Source organism: Ochotona princeps, chromosome 1 (genome assembly GCF_030435755.1).
Source record: "Ochotona princeps isolate mOchPri1 chromosome 1, mOchPri1.hap1, whole genome shotgun sequence".
Taxonomy (NCBI): Eukaryota; Metazoa; Chordata; class Mammalia; order Lagomorpha; family Ochotonidae; genus Ochotona; species Ochotona princeps.
In genome coordinates this window covers 74,989,432-75,003,610 of record NC_080832.1, presented here as the reverse complement: position 1 = coordinate 75,003,610, position 14,179 = coordinate 74,989,432, and the positions used below count along the sequence as shown (strand labels likewise).

The 14,179-nt window shown below is 36.0% G+C and overlaps 1 protein-coding gene across 7 annotated transcripts in view; it reads right to left on the bottom strand.

The window, feature by feature from the left end:
- SNAP91 (synaptosome associated protein 91) overlaps positions 1–14,179 on the bottom strand; it is a 126,796-nt gene that overhangs the window by 13,641 nt on the left and 98,976 nt on the right. For 5 of the 7 annotated variants that reach the window (XM_058661055.1, XM_036493880.2, XM_058661056.1 and 2 more), the window contains 3 exons: positions 5,286–5,420; positions 3,573–3,722; positions 350–380 (listed from right to left, as the gene is read on the bottom strand). In XM_058661055.1, the coding sequence (XP_058517038.1) occupies positions 350–380; positions 3,573–3,722; positions 5,286–5,420 (316 nt within the window). Of the gene's footprint in view, positions 1–349; positions 381–3,572; positions 3,723–5,285; positions 5,421–13,955; positions 14,111–14,179 lie in introns of those variants that run through there. The other 2 variants (XM_058661054.1, XM_058661057.1) reach the window with 2 other exon arrangements.

Sequence of the window (14,179 nt, the reverse complement as noted above, 5' to 3'; positions counted from 1 at the left end):
GGCATTTTTAAAAAGTGTTCTTACTATCCTTCCTTAAACCTACTTCACAAAAGATTTTAAAACAAGTGTTAGACAAATTGCAATGAATCCAGAACTTTAAGCTATTAAATCACTCAAATTAAAATTGTTAAATATTTTCCAAGTATAACTTAATGACAATCTGTAACACTGAAATAATTTTGGGGGGATGTTCCACTAGAAAAAAACAACAATGGCTTCTGAAATTTAACAAAAAAGAAAACAACTTTGAAATCATCTAGTGTGAGAATAGATAACATTTCAAGGATGCAAAATCTGGTGGTCTGAAATATATTACCAAAAGAAAATCATATAATTTCAAAACACTTACTTTTTGGATGTCGTACCAGAAATTCCAAGATCTAAAAATGGATAAAGAAAAAAATTCAGCTACCATGATTTGACATTTAAAATTCTAAATGTCAATGGTCTAAAAAAGTCCATATCTGACATAGGAATGACTTCATTTAGTTATACAGAAGGCAAACTTATTAGGAAACAAATCCATAAATCTGAAATTTTATTTCCTGCATATTAATCCATAGAGCATTTTTGAATATATCCTGGTGTCAAGAAAAGAGTAAGCAGCAGGCCTGAGGCTGTTCGGCAAGTAAACAGTTCCCTCCTCCAAAATAAACTGCTTCCTATGTGATAAATGGAGTAACCTTGGCCCAGAGGGTTCATCCCCAAAACACTGTTTACGCTGATCATCTACTTTCCTCCTGTAGGTCTACAGTTCTGGCATATGCCAGGGAGACAGTGCCAACGTGATTATTGCCCAAAAAGAACTAGAAAGGCTGAGTCTCTCAAGGGGCGTGTTCAGCAAAAACATCTCACACATATTGTTGCATTTTCACTCAGGGGAAGGGGTGAGGGGAAGTGCTCCCATGAAGTCTGTCAGCATGGGATTCTCACTACACTCTGCTTAGCTCTTTTTTTTCATCTGGCTGTGCAGCTCTAACTATGCTGATTGAACAAATCTTAGCTGTGAGTCCTTCTAGTGAACCTGGGAAAGCAGGTGGGTGCAGAACACCTGATACAGGTGGGTTAATCATTTTTGCTCTAATCTCAATTCAGTCTTTACATTAGCAAATATTTATTGCTTAGGACATTTAGGACACATTATGGGAAAAAACAGTAAAAAATTCCTTTCCTGGAAAAGCATGCCTGCTAAGGGTGTGAATTGGGTGATACATAATAAAGTAATAGGAGAGTAAACTTGACAGGCTGCTGGAACACACAGTGGAATCCTACGGAAGGGCTGGGGGGTGAATGAAAGGAAGGGGAAAGACTTCATAGAGAAGGCGAGGCTTGTACTACCAACTGGGAAAAGAGATTTCTAGGCTAAGTACAAGCACCCTAATCAACAACAATGCTAATTGTTACAGGTTGACCTTAATAATCATTTCTGACCAAATCTTGGTGTTACAAAACAGAACAAAGTCTATACTAACTAAATAATAAACACAGTAAGGATTATTGCTGTATATGGGTGACAGGAACACAATTATTTGAGCCATCAATGCTGCCATTCAGGGTCTGCATTAGCAAGAAACTAGAGTCAGAAGCTGGAGTTGGGCATTGAATCCAGGTATTTGGATATGGAAAGCAAGCATTCTAATTAGCATCTCAACTGCTGGCCAAATATCTGTCCCCTTGTTGTTTGTGCTGTTGACTTCTTATATAAGAAAAAATATATAATCATGTCCAAGATCATGAAGATTTACTTCTATGTTCACCATGAGTTGTATGTATTGATCTCTTATATTAAGTTCTATATATATGTGTGTGTATATATATATATATAGACATTTTTTTCTCTACTGGTTCATTCCCCAGCCAGGCTAAAGCCAAGGTCTCAAGTTCTTTCTGGGTCTCCCAGAGAGGTGTCAGGGACCAAACACTTGGGATAACTTCCTCTGCTTTCCTATGTGGTATTAGCACATATGCAGGCAGATGTGTAGCAGCCAGGACTCAAACCAGTGCTCACATGTGATGTTAGTGTCACACTCATTGGTTTAACCCACTGTACCACAATGCTGGCTCTTCCTGTATTTAGCTTTATGACCCATTTTGATTTTATTTTTGGGTACAATTAAGAGGTCCAATTTTGTTACTTTGTATGTGGAACACAATTGTCTCAACACTATTTGTTGAAAAAAACTATTGCTTCCCATTCAATTGTTTTGGTATTTATGCTAAAAATCAGTTAACCATAGATATACAGGTTTATTTTCAGATCATTGATCTCTACATCTATTCCTATACAGTAATATTTGATCATTTCAAGAAAGCTTTAAAAAGCATAAAGTATAAGGCCTTTAAAGTTATTCTTAATTCAATATTTTAGATTTCTGGCATTTCTTTATAAATTTTAGTTAAAACTTGTAATTTTTGAAAAAAGCAAGCTTAAATACTGAAAAGAAACTTGTGGTTAATTTTCTTCAGTTTTAAAATATTGCATCTTAGTTAAAAATTTGCCTAGAGTAAAATTCAGTGGGCTCTTGTACAGTTTTCAAATTTTCATGAATTTTGACAAACACAAAGATTCATATAATCTTTACCATAATCATGATAGCAATTTCATCACCTAAAATATTCTGTCCTTTGCAATTAATATTATATAGATATAAAACATATATATGGAGAGAGATGGTTGTTGATCCCTAAAGATTTTCATTTTTAAGTATAGCCCTTATATATATATAAAATACAGTATATATTTTTATGTCTAATTTATTTTTTAAAAGAAATTATTACTTTTTAGAATTTTATTTGAGAGATAGAGGTAGATTGAGAGATACCCTTCTTCTGTTGGCTCACACCTCACATACCTACAACAGCCAGAGCTGGGCCAGGCAGCAGCTAGGATCCTAGAGCTCCAACCTGTTCTCTCACTTCAACTGTGGGAACTCAACTAACATGTATATCAGCAGGAAGTTGGGCCAGAAGCAAAGTGGCCAGGACTGGAACCAGGCACCCTGATATGGGAGATGAACATTCTAAGCTATAAAATAATCTGTTCCATCAAATACCTGGCTTTACAGCACACTTAACATACTCCAGAATTTATGTAATTCATAATAATATTTAATGGTTGTCTCTGACTTTCCTGAGTTCCAATTTTATTTGCTAAGCTCACTAATTTGTCTCTACAGCCTGAAAGGCTACTCGATATTCAAAGGATATTTGTTGAATAAATGATTGACATGCATTTGGAAATTCAATTGTGAATACACTAAATTCAATATAACACACTTTATATTATTATTTTCAAGTGAAATGGAAATTACATGCTCATTACACATAGTACAGTTGACTTCATATTTACATATGCTTCTGAATTATACCTCTTATAATTGAGATTTTAAAGAGGGCCTAGAGCTTGTTTTGAAACAATGACACAGCTACCATTCTACTGCTGGCAAAACACTAAGTATTTTTATCTACTCCTTGATACACTTACCCATAAGTGAATCCAGAAACAAAACAAATGAAAAGATAGAGGGAAAAAAATCACATATGCTTCATTTAAAGAAAATTAGATTACTTACTGCCTACTAAGCTGGCAAGTGATGAGTCGAGATCACTTCCAAGGGCTTTGCTGGCTGCCATAGCGGGACTGGGCGGTACCATTGAAATAGGTGCCGGCTGCCCAGCAGGTGCCATGGTTGGCATCAGAAGATCACCTAGGCCATCAAACACTACAAATCAAATAGACCAGAATCAGAACAACTGAGAAAAAAGATCATTTACAAATTAAGAGTGCTACTGTGTTTTGAGAAATTATGGACACAAGTAAGTTTACAGCTTTTTAAAAGAAGGCATGTAATTCCCAGTTTTTGTGATTATAACACCAAGAAGAACATGGCTTCATATGTCTACTCATGAACTCTGGGATACTAATGAACATGAGCAAAGATGGAGACAGAATTTGTATAATGGAGAGGAAAGAGCAGAGAATCTGCAGTCAGAATTTTTTCCAATACTGCTGTGACATGAAAAAAGTTGCTTTTTGAGCTTTTCTCATCTGTAATTGGGGAAAGAGTAAATCAGATCATTTATGCCAGGTATTTATTAAAATGCTTGTTCTAAAAAGATATTCAATATGTGATATCAATTGTTAATTTTATTCAAAATTATCCCTCAAATGTTTTAATTAAAATATCACTCATTCATCATTAAGTTTGAATAATTTATTCTGAAGACTTAAGATATTTACTTTCAAAACAATCTTTAAATGAGAAAAAATTGGAACTTTCAGTTTCCTACAAAATTAGTGTCAAAACAACTCATCCAGTAATTAGCACCTGGTAATAAGTATCTGAACAAAAAGTATTTGTAGTTTAGAAGTATTATATTATACCAATCTCTCTGGTTCTAATTTTTGGGCATTATTTACATAAAACCCCTATTTTACACATTAGGAATCCAATGCCATCTTTGATGGTTCCTGATCACCACCAGGTAGATCAGAATTTGTTCAGTTCCCAGAATACAGAAAGATGATACAAACTGAAGCATTTGCACATATATTGCTCTTATCCATGTCAACAAGTTTGTGGCTATTAAGTTTTATCAATGAATTATGCATATCTACCATAAACACAACTATACAGTAATTCTAAAGTGAAAAAGGACAACATTCGACTAGGCACTGGCAATAGAAGCAAATTGTCAGGCATGAGATAATATTTAGGGTGTTTCTGAAACACATTTAATTGCCAAAAACTCACCCATTGAAAATTTGTTGTAAGGACCCAGCATGGGAAGAGTAGAATGGAAGAGAATACAAACAAAATGACAGCAGTGATGAAAGGTTAAAGGCAGGCAAAGAATACTGTTTGTGTCTCAACCTCATAAAACAGAGCCATGCAAGCTGCAGAGGGTGTAAGCAATAGCAGAGGAGTGTCCCCAATTTAGAAACTGCACAAGGATTGAGGACAATTTGTTTTCCCTTAATTGTCTCTAAACTATGTGCCTTTCAGTTCATGCAGATAGAGGGTGTGCATGTTAAGTTAGATTCCTGCTAGAAATAAAAACAAACATTGGAACACAGGAAGGATTGCAGGTTATTCTTAGAACTAGCAAAAATGTTGGAAAATAATATTTAATTTGTAGTCAAAGATCCATTAAAGTTTTAAAACCAGGTTATCATTCAGGTATTGCCTGTAAATTTCCTGATAACATACTAACCATAGCGATTTGTCTTATTATCAAAACAAATGAAAAAAATGAAAAAACAAAATGAAAAATCACCACCTCACCTGATGGATCAAAAGAGCTGCTGCTAGCAGTTGAAGGCGTTGTTCCAAAGGCTGCCTCAAAATTGGGCTGTAACAGGTTATTCTGAGCTGGAGTCACTGGTGATGGAGAGGGGGCCATGAAAGAACCGCCAAATCCTGAAAAGAAAATAGTACCAAAAAACCGAATAAGCAAAAAGCAATCAAAAGCTGACAAAGGTCATAAAATAAAGGTTCAAAAAAAGTATGGAAAACGGAAAAGAAATCAAATGCATGCGTATTAGCAACTAATGAAACCATGAAAGTTAATTTGTTAAAAGTTACTCAAGTATCTTGGTATCTGCCATGTATCCATGAAATTCAGATTAACTAAATGGAAGTTAGCACACAAGACTATATGCCCTTACTGAATACCTGTGGCAACAAGTTAGGGTGGAGTACATGAAGCAAAAAGATATAATTGGATTAGCATTCAGATAACTACTTTCATTACATTAAATGTCATGTTTATCCTCATCATAGTACATGGTAGCTGGGAAATGTTTAGTTGCATCTGTTGGTTTAGGAAAATAAAATATCTATGTTATATTCCCACTAATTTTCCCATCAGGTGTGAACCCCATTACTGATTTCTGGCTTTACAGTATTCTAGGAGGTATCCTGTCTTAGTCTGTGCTTCTTCCAATCTAACCTGCACAATGTAGTGAGAGTAATATTTCTTCATGAAAAAGATTCACAAAGATTCTCTAAATGCTCTTCACAATGTTCAGATACATTCAATGTAAATTCTTTTGTATAGCAGTCATATCTCTGCCATATGTCCTTTCCATTCCATGCAAACTAGTTTTCTATTCACCATGTTATGTCAGACACCTGCTCTGGAAATATTTCCTTACTTTCATACTTATACCCACTGTTATCATCCACAATCACCCAGTGACACTCCCACATGTACAAGGTAGTACCCAGCCCCAGCCTACTATCATTGTACATCTTATATCCACCACATACAGAACCAGACCATGTGGAATGCCTTCTACAGTCAGGAAATGTCCTTTTTTAAACTGTATTTTATTATATTATTATTATTATTATATTATAATGCAGTTCCATAGGCTCTGGGGTTTCCTCTCATCCCTCCCCAAATCTCCTACCCTCACTGATTTTCCCCATATTACTGCATTAACGTAGTCCTTTGTAAATAGTCACATGTCCATCATTCTGCTATTTAAATGTAACCTTACATTGTAGGTATGGACAATGCTAAGGAGTCCAACATCCTATTGTCAAGAGATATTTAACAGTTTCCTTGGGAGTTCATCTTTGGTTTGGAAGTAGACGCATACTGCATTGCATCTTCACAACTGGTTATGATAGTTTCTATTACACAGTTACTGTACTCCTTTTTAAATGAAAAGCCATAATTCCAAATCAACAACATGGACAGTAATAAAAATTTACAACAACATGAAGTTAAGTAACATGCTACTGAATGACCAGTATATCTCTGAAGAAATGAAAAAGAAAATAAAAACCCTCCTGAGGAAAGCAATGCTACTGAATGATCTACATGTCACTGAAGATATTACAGGAAAATTTTTTGAATAAATGAAATTACAAACAAAAGTATCAGATCCTGTGAGATGTGGCAAAACAGTTTTCAAAAGACATTTATAATATCTCCCCTCCATTATCCGCTATGTTTTGTATTAAAATAATCTATCAAGTGTAGTCTTGAGTCAAACCTTCTGCTCTTTACATGAGTCATGACACTATTGACAAAGGCAAGGGTAGAAAGTTTAATACTCTGTTGTCTAGGTATATTAGAAGATTCATTGAGGGTCTACTTTTACTCAATTGTAGCAATGCATTCTGTCGATTTTCTTTGGTTCTTAGAATTCTTGGCTTTATCCCATCCTTTGTGAGATTACAAGTATACGCTTGCTCACCTTAGTTTTTGTTTTGTGTTCTCAATGGAGTTTGTCTTATATTAGAATGAACATATGATATTTGTCCTTTCGGGATTGGCTCATTTCACTGAGCATGATGGTCTCCAATTTGAACCATTTAGTTGCAAAGGGTAATCTTTCATTCTTTTTAATAGCTGAGTAGTATTGCATAGGGTAGATGTACCAGTTTCTTTATCCAGTCTTCCTCTGATGTAGTATCTAGATTGTTTCCATGTTTTTGCAATTGTTGTTTATGCTGCAGTGAATATAAGGATGCAGGTAGTATTATCAATGTGAATGTATCAGTTCTTTTGCATATATTCCCAGGAGAAGGATTGCTTGGTCATATGGTAGATCAATTTTCAGTTGCCCGAGTATTCTCCATTCTGACTTCCGAAGTGGATGTATCAGTCTACAGTCCCACCAGCATTGGGATAAGGTACCTTCCCCCACATCCTCCCCAACAGATGTTTCTGCTAGTTTTCTGTATGTGTGATATTCTCACTGGTGTTAAATGAACATCAGTGTGGTTTTTATTTGAATTTCCGTTATTGATATGGAGCTTGAGCGTTTTTTCATGTCTGTTAGCCATTTGAATTTGTTCCTTTGAAAGGTTTCTACTCAATTCCTACACCCACTCTTAACTGGTTTGTTTGTTTTGTTGTTGTTATTATTATGTTTCTAGAGTTCTTTGCACATCCTGGATATCAGCCTCCTATCGGTTCTGCAGTGTGCAAAAATTTTCTCCCACACTGTGGGTTGCTTCTTTACTTTGTTGATTGTTTCCTTTGCTGTGCAGAAGCTTCTTAGTTTGATGTAGTCCCATTTGTTTATTTTGGTCTTGATCGCCTGTGTTTTGATGCTTTTTCTAGGAAGTCTTTCCCTATGCTTATATCTTGTAAAGAAATGTCTTCTTATCTTGGTGTTTCCATCAATACCCAACACAATTCCTAAAGTACTGAATTAATGTGCAATGATGGACATTTTGAATTTAAAATTAAGAGAAATTAAAAACTATTATAAAGTAACAAGAGCTCAAATCAAGCATTTATTCTTTGATGACTAGAAGCAAATCCTTTCTCTCAATCAGCAGACAGAACGAGAAGTCTGCATTGGTATTCTTTATGTATATGAACATGTAACCTGTGGAGAAATTTCTTAATAACATACTAGCTGATATTCTATTATTAAATAACTTATTACTACTAGAAGTCTTGTGTCTAGATTGGGTACTTTTTAATTCTAATCCCATTATCTGTTCTTCATAAACTTCTTTGAATGCAAAAAATAGCTTTAAGAAATTTCTTAGCTTACACTCCCATTTATAATATTTATTTATAATTTTGAAAATGGCTTCAACTAAATTTTTTTGTTATTCCTTTCTTTTTTTTAAGGTTTATCTGTTTTTATTAGAAAGTCAGATATACAGAGCAGAAAGACAGAGGAAGATCTTCTGTCTGCTGATTCATTCCCCAAGTGGCTGCAATGTCCACAGCTGAGCCTATCTGAAGCTAGGGGCCAGGAGCTTGCTCCAGGTCTCCCACATGGGTGCAGGGTCCCAAGGTTTTGTGCCATTCTTGACTACTTTCCCAGGCCACAAGCAGGGAGCTGGTTGGGAAGCGGGGTTGCCGGGATTAGAACCAGCACCAATATGGGATCCTGGCAGCTGCAATGTAAGGACTTTAGCTGCTAGGCTACCACGCCGGGCCAGGTTATTATTTTCTAAAGCAGGTATCAACAATGTTCAAACCACACCGTTTTCACTTGAATAGGAGAAAAAGGTATACTTTTTGTATATGTAAAATTATAGCTTGGGATGAGGGTTTATGTACTAGCTTAATGGTGTAGGTGTGTGAATGTGTTAAGGTTTTAGGGGGAAAGGAGAGAAGCTTCTTATGTGTCTGAGAAGGATATTATTTTTACAATCCAATTTCTTGAGAGGTTCCAGTAGTCAGCCTTGTCTCTTGCTGAGGGTTCCGTTGAGTGTGTGTGTGTTTGGGGTGGGGGTTGGGAGTGGAGTATAGTTCCTGAATTCTCAAAAACGCATAGTTACTTCATTAATGGGAATTTTAGGGAGGCTTTTCTTTCTATAGCAGTTGTTGTTTAGAAGTTCTTAGATGAAAGTGGTTATTATGGAGGCTGGGCTTGTGGGAGTGAGGGTTCTCAATCTCAGCATGAGATGAGAAACCCAGAATCAGGGGGTGATAAAATGAGTTCCAAGTCACAGCTAATTAAGTAGCTAATCCATTGCCCCATTTGAGGCTTATCACAGTTCATAGGCAGGAGCTGGGTCAAACATTTTTCAGAATTCTGGTCCACTCATCTGTAGTGTTAAGTATCCTTCAAAGTAACAGCTGAACTATTCTGATGGACTACAAGTTATTAGATTTGTAGATGTGACCATTTTGGCTTGGTGGCTGTATTAATGCTGACTTTTAAAAAAATGTTATCACACACCTCAAATTGGCATATAGCTGTGGTTAAATTAGGCAACTGTCTTTTGATATGATTTGCTTTGTTTTAAGTGAATAAGCATTGAACTGCTCTTGATTTTAGATTCCTAAAATCTAGCCAAGACAAGACAGGTAATAGTCAAATCCAATCCACTGATGTTTCCATATGGTTCTGAGTTACATTTAGAAAGATGTTCTATGATGTGGAATTAGAAACAATATCAGAATATAAGTAGCTTCTAGATGCCTTGTAGTTATATCTGAGCTGAGCTGCACTATAACTGAAGAACCACCCATTCTCAGGGAGTCAACCATCTACAGAAACACTGCTTTTTGCTACAAGTGATCAGTGTTATGCATGCAATCTCTAAGATGAACAGTTTATTCATTTAACAAAGTTCTTGTGATGCGTCTACAAGCCATAACAATTTATGTGACACATTACTTTGGGTGGGAGAGTAAAATCTTAAAACTACTGGTAGGTAAACTCACTTCCACATATATTGCCTGATGCCCACATTCACTCCATTATGCTAAAGATGATGATGATATTTCAGTTGTTCTCAAGGATACGATCAGTTAATACATTCTACATACTAAGATGAATCTGATGTAGCCAAAACTCTATGAATATTTGTCTCGAAGTCTCTTATAAGATGCCTTTCAAATTTATTATTGACTGGTCCTCTAAAGACCTTGCCATTTACTTGTTACTTAGTTTTGCACTATACATTTCTGCATGCTAAATTCAGTTGAAGCAGTTCTGTAGCTCATCACATCTGTGTAATATGGTCAGCAGAAAGAATGCAAAACTAGTAACAACCTTGTAAAGATGGCTCATACTGTTCCCTACCTTTGCAGTTAAATTTTTTTTTTATGATTTAGTATGTGCCATTAATTTTTAATTGCATTTCCCTGATTGTTAAAGGACATTAGTTTTGAAGACTTATCCTTATTTAACCACAGCCATTTTCAGCTAAAACAAAGAACTCAAAAATGTATTTACTATGTATTGGTCACATTATTGCTGAATAAGAAAAAAAGACATTTTCACATAACTATTTAGAAAAATTATAATGGACCACATTAGTACAAGACTACCAAAAAACATATAGCCGGTGTGTTAATACAAACCTCAAAAAGCCCGTTTGAATACTTTGCAGTTAAATTTTGATGTACAGATTGATGATAGAGTGTTCCCACAATTGCACCTGCTGTGGAATACACAGTTGTCCTGCTGATGTCAACCTCAGGAGTTAGGCGTATCTGCCAACATACCTAATTTCTCTTAATAATCATTTCTACCTTTGTTATCCAAGTATCTACATAAACAGATTATAAAATCATCTGTATTTTGAATTGGTATATCTTGAGCAAGGTGGATAACTTTCCTATTCACCATGTAAAATGCTTCTTTCTATTATACATTGTATCACAAGTTCTCAGCCAGATTCCTGTAAGTTAGAGGTATTACCTACATACACCCTGCCTGCAATTTCAATCGTTCAGAGACAATTATTCTTTTAGTCTGTTCTCACTGACTACAACAATGGCCTTCTTCAAAATTTTATCTTATTTCAGTATACTTGGTGTACAAAATAACATGGAAATCTTACTCAAGGGATAGAATAAGACTTCAATGGTATTTCAATTCTGGTTTTGGTATTATCTGACAGTTCCAGAACTAAATTTGAATGAAAAATAATTATCTATTTTTATGAAAGAAGTATTAGCAAGCAATAATCCATTTAGACTTTGCTTTTTCATTTAAAAATACATGCTGATACTTATAATAATTTCTCTCTAATTTTAAAGCACTTCTCAATTTTTTTTCTAAAAATCATTTTAACATGTAATTCAACTTATCATTTACAAGTAAATTTATTCTTTAAAAATGTCAACCTTAGCCATACATGCGCTGAGAGTCATCAGTCCCGCAAATGAAAATCTACAGACATTAAAACTAATTTAAAATATCTTACATCAGGACATAAAGTAAAAAAATAATTCGCCTTGTGCTAAGTAAATTAGATACTAACAAAGATCACAACGAATTGCAGACCCTGGAATCCATGTGTAGCTCTGTCTCTTTGCAGTGCCAAAAGGAATCAACAGAAGTTGACCACTCTGCCAGGATTATGTATAATAGATTTCAAACCCTTTTGTGGAATCTGGGGCCAGGGGAGGCGATGCCCAAGAGAGAAACAAAATATATCTTAAAATCCTGCAAAAAGCCAGAAAATTTGATTTCATATGCCTTGCAAATATCTAAATTGTAACTTTAAAACAAGAGGTTTGAAATCAATAATCTCATCTATTTTTTGCAGAGGGAGACACACACACACACACACAGAGATATCCATCTTGCATCTCCTGGATCATTCCCAAATACCTATAAAAAATCCAGAGCCGGCCCAGGAGCCACAGACAAAGCCAGGAGCCATGAACTCCATCCGGGGCTTCCACGTGGGTAGCAGAGACCCAAGCACTTGGCCTATCGTACAGTGCACCCCTGATATTATCAGGAAACTAGGTCAGAAATGATCCCAGGCTCTCCAACTGGGTCTGAGTGTCGCAGGTGGTGGGTTAACTTCCTGTACCACAATACCCATCCCAGTAATATTTAAAATCATTAAGATACTTTTCCTTCAAATAACCATTTGAAGCTATGCAAACTCTGTGGCCTATTAAAATCATTCAGCTAAAGCTTGCAACTGAGCCAGGTTTATTGGTTTAATGAAAGCATGAGCTTATGTGTGGCCAGTGTGAAACAGTTATGAAGATTATGTAGGCCAGGGACAAGGACAGGCTAACAACAGTCTTTGTTTTTCCCTCAAGCAACTCACGGTGGTTTGTGTAAAGTGTACATTCTCTTATTGCATTGGCAGCTTCTAAAGTCCACGGCAATGCCATGGTGGAGCCCTAGTTCTTCACTGTACAGGACAATACCAGCGCACAGTTACTGGCAAGATAGAATTTAGCAAACAAGAGTGCCCTATTTGATAAGAGGAGGTGGTCTGATGAAGCTGAAAGGAACACAAAAGAACTATCACTGTCCATAGAAAAGTTATACAACTAGTCAATGGAAGGCTGGGCCAGCCTCTTCCACCTTGAGGAAAGGTTTGATCATAAATCAGATTCATGCAACTCGGAAAGTTGATGCGGATGCTCTAGGATCTGACACTATTCATTACTAACCCAAGAAAGGATAGTCCTTAGCTTGCTATACTTCTTGTCAGGATTGTTCATCATACGTCCTATAATCTGTGAACTACAGATACATTAAAAAAGAGGAACTAGTCACTTGCCTTATCAAAAGCTACATGCCAAGCAGGATATTTAAGCTGACAGGATGCAGAAGTGGTGATACGATCCACACACTCACCATTCCTCTGCATCAAAATACAATCCTTGTGGTCACTGGTGACAGAGGGAAGCTGCGCCTGAGTGTCAGGCCTCTGTGATACCATCACCGTGTCTCCTACCACAGGCCCTTCCAAGTGAAATAAAGCAAGGGAAGGCAGAGACATCTTTTGCATTTCATTGATTATCTGAATCTGTATTTACTACTGAAGTCTTGCAACTGGTAAATGTTGTTCTCATAAAAACAATAATTTTCTAACTACCATCAAGCACATGTCGCCTTGCCCTAAGGAAGGACAATACCTGGTTTTCATTGCCTTTGAATCCTGAAACTGTTTCTTCTAATTACTCTCACATTATCCTGGTAATAAGTAACAATCCTAAAGAAATTAGGACAATCTATTTAACAGGATGGCCTTGTTGACCTGGGATTATTCTATGAATTTTCAGATGCAAAAATACCCAATTTGTCCAATTTGTCTTAAAAAATTACTTCAATAACAGTGATGTGAACCCAAACGAAGAAATCTGTAACAACTTCTCCTAGAGTGACACAAAACCAATGATCAACCATCACAGCATATTTTCTTACAGCTTCGTTTTTAAGAAAAAGGTGGCTTTGGGATATTGCAAGATAAAGAACTGCTACATAAGTATATTACCCTTGATAAACAGAAAGAAACATGCTGCTTGAAAGTATGGTAACTCAGAAGTATCCAAGGAGCCGTAGCGATGGTTTGTCAGCCACTGTGATTTAGACAGTTTCACTAGATCTTGAGAAATAGTCAACTTTCTACCATTCAGTGTCTTATCCTTCAATTTCAAGCCTTGAAAGGAAAAGAATGCATCCTGCAATTTACGTAGCATTTGTTACTAATAAAAACATATCCCAATGTAACATTTCCAAAGTGCCATTTAACTTGAATTACCGGCTAGTAGATCTGCCGATGCTGATGAACTAGAAGTAGCCTGAGGTGCAGGTTGGGGTTCAGAAGCACTACTTCCAAATGCATCTATCCATTATCCATTACGCAGCAAAAAAGTAAGAGAGTGTAGACAGTAAGTATGGCATGTCATTTAAGTGCTAAGAAAAGAAATACATAGACATGGCACTTGTTTCCTGCAGACATGCAAAATGACCTAGTGAACTGAA